Raw genomic sequence first — 7,642 nt, forward strand, 5'->3', positions numbered from 1 at the left:
CGTGCGAAGGCGGAGGCGGACGCGAAGGCCAATACCGCCAAGGCCAAGGCGCAGCCGGCGAGCACCGGCGACAACGAGGAGAACTCGGACGCGTCGGCCGGCACCGCCTCTTCGGAGGAAGAGGTGACGAGCAGAAAGCGCCACCGTGATGACGACGACGAGGCGGGGCCATCATCGAAGAAGAAGAAGTAGTATTTAAAATAATTTATATGTAATTTAATTATGTTTTTTCGAAGTTTTATATGTAATTTATTTATGTTGAACCGATCTGAATATTAGTAAATAGTTTATTCTATCAATAAGAAGTATTTTAAATGTTTGGGGGCGGCGTTTGGGGGACGCGACTGGGGAGCGACGTCCCCCAAACACGACACGAACGAAACACGTCCCTCAAACACTCAATCCGGCGCGGTTTGGGGGACGGTTTGGGGGACGCGACTGGAAATACTCTAAGATGCTCCACCAAGCCCAAACTCTACCCGAAGGAACCTACAACAACTCTGTACATCCCGGCCTCCTTTCTTCCACCGTCTCCAACCGGCGGAGCCGCTAGAGAAGAGGGGGAGAGGAGCCAGGATGTGACAGGAGACTCTCGACTAGGGTGAGAAGAGAGGGATGGGGGTACCACTACCGAGTGGACAGTCCAGCGCCCAAAACGAGCTCCAAGCAGGTCTGCAACACGTGCAACCCGAGCTCCTATGCACGGGCGAGCTGGCCCCTCCCATTTTCAGCCGCCAAACCAATGTTCCCGTCGCTCGATCCGATGCGGATAATCGCACATCCATTCACCAAAACACCACTACTGCGTGCTAGCCTAGCTATGCTGAAACTCGAGATCAGGCAATGATTCCATCCACTTCCTGAATCCTGAACGCGGCCAAGGAGCTCCAACCGAAACCGCGCGAGTTAATACGCGTAAACGCGCCTACCCCCCGTGACCCCAAACGCTCCTTCGTTTTGCTTCCCGTCCCGTCCGCGGCATAAAGCGCTCGCCTTTCCCTTTCCCGTTCCCCTCCGTCGCAGGCACCTCCGCTCGCAACCAGATCTCGCCCGCCCACACCCGCCACCGTCCTTCTGCTCCGTCGGCGGTGAGCTTGCTCGGCTGCCTACCCACACCCGCCACCGTCCACTCTGCATCCGTGCCGGTTCACGGTTCCCCCTCCTCCCCGTCGGTGGCATTGCGCTGACCTGGTCCGTCTCTTCCTCCCAACGCGTTTATTCCTACTGGATTGTGGATTCTGGGCTGGATTTGGCGGGCGATACGACGGTGGCGCGCCGAGTTCTCGACTGATTGCTGGATCGGGCGGCGGCCGGATGGGCTGCACGGGGTCCAGGCACGCGCTGCGGGGCGGCGTCCGCAAGTCCTTCGCGCGGAGCCGCTCCGGCCCGGCCACGGTGGTGCACCACACCGTCGCGCTCAAGTCCTCCACCCTCGGCTCCCTCAGCCTCGACCGGGACGAGGAGATGGTCAAGTGGCGCGCCGACAGCTTCCCCAGCGCCGCCACCAAGAAGACCACGCCGGCCCCGGCGCCACCGCAGCCGCAGCCGGCGAGGCGGCACAGGCAGCAGGCGCCCGTCGTCGCGCCGGCCAAGACGCCGGCCCGCGAGCCCCCCGAGGTGATCAATGTGTGGGAGCTCATGGAGGGCCTCGACGACACCACCAAGAACGCCGACGAGGTCGCCGATGGCGCGGACGAGCCGCGGGAGCCCTCGCCGGAGTTCGACCCGGACGTCATCTCGGAGTTCCGGAAGGCGCTCGGCGAGGTTTCCCCGCCTCGGGACGAACTTCGCGACGGGGCCCTGGTCAAGAAGCGCGAGATACAGCGGTTCCCGGGCATCGTGCGCGCGCGGGTCAGCGCGTTCCAGCAGAGGATCGACGCGAAGCTCGCCAAGATGGCCCGCCCTCCCACTCCAACTCCCACACCCCCGCCCCCGCCCCCGCCCCCGCCCCCGCCCTCGCCGCCGCGGCTGCCTCCCCCACCGGACAGCGAGCGCAAGGTGGTGCTGTACCTCACCAGCCTGCGCGGCATCCGCAAGACGTTCGAGGACTGCTGGGCCACGCGGTCCATCCTGCACGGCTACGGCGTGCGCGTCGACGAGCGCGACCTGTCGCTGCACGGCGGGTTCAAGGACGAGCTGCACGCGTCGCTCGGCGCGGCGGGGAGGCTGCCGCAGGTGTTCGTCGACGGCGGGCACCTCGGCGGCGCCGACGACGTCCGCCGCATGCACGAGGCCGGCGAGCTGTCCAAGGCGCTGGAGGCCTGCGAGATGGCGCCGTCGGGCGGAGTAGGCGGCAAAGGAGTCGCTGCCGTAGAGGCGTGCTCGGGGTGCGGCGGCGTCCGGTTCGTGCCCTGCGAGGAGTGCTCCGGCAGCTGCAAGGTGTTCCTGGAGGAGCTCGACAGCTTCCGGCGCTGCCCCGAGTGCAACGAGAACGGGCTCGTGCGCTGCCCTCTCTGCTGCTTGTGACCGTGGCCCGTGGGATTTTCTTGCGATCTCCGGCGAGCAAGTTCAGTTAAGATGATCGATTGATCTGTACAGAGAAGTGCATATAGCTTCTGTAACATTAGGACTGATCAAGTAACATTTGTGCTGTATTAGTAGTTGATTTTGCCGTGCTTGTTTCCTCCCTCTGGAGCCGAGTGTGTAAGGGAAAATGACTGTAAATCTGCAATTTGATGCTTTCAATCGGCCAAGCACATTGCTGAACTGAAGCAACGCAAGCAACTGTGAGTGAAGCTCAGAAGCTGCATCTCGTACTACCAGTCTTGGAAAAGTGCAAGTTGTAGTTGGTGATCGGCCGTCGGCGGGCTGGATCATTCCGTGATGTGCCCATCTGAACTATAGTAAAATGCGTGCAGCGGACGACGACATGAAGCGGAAGGTGGCCGACGGCTGTCGTCTCTACTGTTTGTCATCCTGCTCAGGAGGGACTGAGATCCGGTGCCTCGCTGAAGGCAAGGCACGGATGAACAGTACCGTGCCTTGCTGCCTTTTCTGGCTGTTGGATTGAGAACGGATGGCTGGATGAGCGTGAACAGGCGCAGCGCTACAGGACATATGCTACAGGATATTCGCTACAGTAGTCATCCACAGTGCCTGCTACAGTCGACGTCCACAGTAGCTGCTACAGTAACTATCCTCAGTGCCAATCTTGTCTGTCCATTCTCTATCCAACGGCCAAGGCAGCAAGGCACGGTACTGTTCATCCGTGCCTTGCCTTCAGCGAGGCACCGGATCTCAGTCCGCTCAGGAGGAGCCGAGGAGGCGCGACACTGACACGGCACGCCGTCGCTGCCCGGTCACACTGATTCTTATGTTGCTACACAATCCGAGGAATTCCCAGTCCGAAGCATTCCAATTCGGTGATACCGACACACATCAACTCGATCGGCTTTGCTGATGCAAGTTTCCAAAGCGCGTCTGCTCGAGCACTTCCGGGAGGCGTGGGGGATGGCGAGGCTGGATTTTCTTCCAACTAGCAAGTCCCCTGGAAGCCACCAGCATTTCGTGACGGATGATCTTCAAGGGCATGCCCTAGTTTGCATGCACTCAAGTCAAACCAGGTCAACTGCATGCAAAATTTAAAGTGATTGTTAACTGGAGTGATAGTTGGGCTATTTTAAAAAAACATAGAAATATATTAACACTTAAGCTCAAAGTACAACATATCTCGGCGACAACGCGTCGAGCAGGGATGAAAGGTGCGTAAACGCACAATATAAAAGAGAGATGGCCAAAACATTGGTAGTTGATACCAAAGATTGCCTATGAAGCCAAACAACATTCGTTTATCCATCGACAACCTAGATATTCTTGCATCTGAAATATTCAAGTGCCCTCAACGTGCTCCATACCAGTTGATGCCCCACGGGTGGCTCTCCCGACGGTTTATCTGGTGTATGCACTCGAGACTGGTGAGGATTGAGCTGTAGATTGTTGAAGCATCACCGGGCTCAATCTCAGCGGGTCCCCGCAGTTGAATCTGGGGATCAACAGGAGAGATGTTGTTGTCCATCTCTGGTAACACAGCCCAAACGGCGGAAGGACATCATCTTTCACAAGATGATCATCTGGCAAGAAATGTGTTGTTCCTTGAGAACTCAACAAGAAACTATCCAGCACCCCAGTAGCATTGTCACTATTAATAGTCTTGTAAGCATAGTGGAAACTCCAAGATCTTTGCTACCCAAATATCAGAACTATTGTGTGTGAGCATAATTGATGATTCAAATTTGCGGATATTAAATTGGCTTGGCTCACCTCACACTAAGAGTATTATTCCAACATCGACATTCCAAACCATGAGCAGCAAAAATCATAGGCCAGAAGAATAAACCTAGGATCTCCAAAGGCAGAACATGATAAATGCTCAACTTATCATGCCAAAAGTTGGAGATTAGCAGCATCCTGGTGACTAGTTCACATAGCAGATCAACAAGAAATTCACAGTAGTTGTTGGACCACATGAAGATCTCCGACCACAAAAGAATATCTTGGGCATAATCATCATCATCATGGTGGCACACATCCGCATAAAATTGAGCAGAAAAAACAAGGATTAGAGGAAGTACCCGAAATCCTATAGGTTCCCATCCTGCGGTACCAAGTTGTCTTCTGAGCAATTGTACATTGGCCACCCATCGACAAACAAGCCTCCTTCAAATTGACGAGGGTGGTGAAGAATTGGACTACCCAACATCAGATTCCATGAAAAACAACAGAGAGCATAGTATAGCCCCGTCATGGGCCCGATTTTTAGTTGCTTCAGCGCACACTCCTGCGTCCGATGCTTGTCGGCGTGTTGCTCGCGCCTGAGGCCAACTGAACTTGACGAGGTAGAAAGTGAGACTCGCACAAGGTGGGTCGAGGATCTTGCGCTGTCCGGCCAACTGCTGCTCTAGAACATGGAGAAGAACATCACGCAACCAAGGGCCCATCTGCTGCACCTCCAGGAAGGTTGATGTCTACGCACGCTTCTATTCTTGTAGACAGTGTTGGGCCTCCAAGTGCAGAGGTTTGTAAAATAGCAACAAGTTTCTCTTAAGTGGATCACCCAAGGTTTATCGAACTCAGGGAGGTAGAGGTCAAAGATATCCCTCTCAATCAACCCTGCAATTACGATACAAGAAGTCTCTTGTGTCCCCAACACACCCAATACACTTGTGAGGTGTATATGTGCACTAGTTCGGCGAAGAGATAGTAAAATGCAAGTGATATGGATGAATATGAGTGGTAATAACAATCCGAAATAAATATGGCAGCAAGTAAACATGTAGTAAAATAGTAAATAAACGGTGATTTCATGCTTGGAAACAAAGCTCTCAACAATGATATCATAAAGGAATATAAATATAAGCACTTCACTATGCTACTCTGAACTACTCTCCGGTTGGATAACAAACACTAATTCACCGCGTAGGGCTGCAAAAGCAAAACTTAAAAATGTATTCCCAAGTACTACTGAACACCCCACGTTGTCACTTTGAGCATTCATAGGAGGTACTAACACACCACAATTTCATAGAGACATCCAACTCAAATAATAATTCAGTGAACAAGTATTCTGTGAAATATAGCCTAAGAGACTCACACGGTGCACACACTGTCACCTTTACACACGTGGGACAAGGAGTCTCCGGAGATCACATAAGTAAAATCCACTTGAATAGCATAATTACATCTAGATTACAAAGCTCATGGTCACATAAAGATCACACCATGGGAGAGAGAGAGAGAGAGACAAACCACATAGCTACCGGTGACGAGGGATCACCTCGCCAATGCCTACGTATTGTAGACTTGGGTTTCGGGAGAGAGCGATGATGGAGATTCCGGGAGCGAGATTAGGCACACGATGTACCCAGCTTCGGGTCCCCTCGGTGGAGGATCCCTACGTGCTGCAAGCAATCCAGTATATGATCATATGTCTGTTTACAGGGTGCCGCCATAGGCGGAGCTATGTTGTCTATCTGTTCTTCCTCTATCGGGTGCCCTGGCTAGCTTTATATATGCAACCAGCCTAGGGTTTTACAAGAGTCCTAGTCGACTACTCCTTCGGGTTGCCTTGTTGGGCCTTGTCCATATTGAGCCGAGCCGAGCCAGGTATACTAATAATGGGTACCTGAAGGGTATACCCATGTTAGTAGCCCCCAAGTGTCTAGGGAAGTCGAAGACTTGCGTAGATACTCTAAGCATAACCATCTCCGAAGTCGAAGAAATACAAGGCGAGGTCCATGTCGTATATCATATGTAGCGTAGATGATGTCGACGATTCTCAAAGTTATTTTTCTATCAGGTGCGCAGCCAGCGCTCCCGATGGGAGTAGCTCCCGAGTCTATGGGCAAGTGCTTGCACTTGGGCATAGACTCAAGTTGTACTACTGTTATCACCAGAATTTGACCAAGTCAGAGGTGGGCTGCGATCAAGATGGGCGTGAAGAAATATATATGGAAGGAATACGTGGATCGGCCTTTTATACCAATTTGGGCTATATTGCCCATGTATCTTTAATTACCATAGATTGTATTTAGATTAAAAGTTAGAGTTTATCTCGTGCGCGGTTTAGTGCACGCCCACATTAGAAAGTCCCCTGGACTATAAATATGTACCTAGGGTTTATGGAATAAACAACAACAAACGTTCAACCACAAACAAATCTCGGCGCATCGCCAACTCCCTCGTCTCGAGGGTTTCTACCGGTAAGCACCATGCTGCCTAGATCGCATCTTGCGATCTAGGCAGCACAAGCCTACCCACGTTGTTCATGCGTTGCTCGTGCTGAAGCGTTTTTGATGGCGAGCAGCGTAGTTATCTTAGACATGTTAGGGTTAGCATTGTTCTTCATGTTACATGCTTTCGTAGTGCAACCCTTGCATGTCTAGCCGCCCTTACGCCTATCTTAGGCGTAGGGGCGGCACCCCGCTTGATTATAGTTTAGTAGATCTGATCCGTTACGATTGCTCCTTGTTCCACAAGGATTAGTTTAATATCTGCAATAGTTAGGCCTTACGAAGGGGGGGAGGATCCAGCGGCACGTAGGGTGTCGTTCGTTGGCCCTAAGCAGGATGTTCCGAGGATCAACCTCGTGTTGGTTTTTAGGCCCTATTTAGGATCGGCTTACGATCACCGTGCGTGGCCGCGAGGCCCAACCTCGGAGTAGGATGATCCGATTATGCGGTGAAAACCCCACATCGTCGTAGATCTCATCGGCTTTACCTTGATCAAGCAGGACCACCATATATTCGGACACCTCGTCCGAATCATGGGTGGATCGGCTCCTTGAGCCGATTCACAGGATAACCCGAGAGCCGATCGAGGCTCGTATTTAACGTTTACGTGTGTGCCCTGCAGAAACTAAGCGAGGCATCATCCACACCTTCCCGACCAGGTATAGGTCGGTGGCACGCCCTTGTGATAAACATCGGTGCGTGCGACCAGGAGGCTTTGCGGGCCGTCGCTCAGAGGGACTAGGGCCAGCCGCAGCCCTAGTTGTTCCCGGCTCTACGGTGTTGCCCGTCTCTACCCGCCGGTGGGTTTCTGACATCAACACATTCTGGCACGCCCGGTGGGACAACTGACGACATCCACGACATCGCCATCTACATCCAAGATGGCGGAAGACACTCCGGTCACATACGCGGAT

The 7,642-nt window shown here is 53.3% G+C and overlaps 1 protein-coding gene across 1 annotated transcript; it reads left to right on the forward strand.

Annotated features, from left to right (window-relative positions):
- The first annotated feature begins 1,314 nt into the window (after positions 1-1,314).
- LOC124688321 (uncharacterized protein At5g39865-like) lies at positions 1,315-2,688 on the forward strand. The gene has a single exon (XM_047222013.1). The coding sequence runs from the start codon at positions 1,315-1,317 to the stop codon at positions 2,464-2,466; it is 1,152 nt and encodes a 383-aa protein (XP_047077969.1). The 3' UTR covers positions 2,467-2,688.
- The last annotated feature ends 4,954 nt before the right edge of the window (positions 2,689-7,642 follow it).

This window comes from Lolium rigidum, chromosome 2, assembly GCF_022539505.1.
Source record: "Lolium rigidum isolate FL_2022 chromosome 2, APGP_CSIRO_Lrig_0.1, whole genome shotgun sequence".
Classification (NCBI taxonomy): domain Eukaryota; kingdom Viridiplantae; phylum Streptophyta; class Magnoliopsida; order Poales; family Poaceae; genus Lolium; species Lolium rigidum.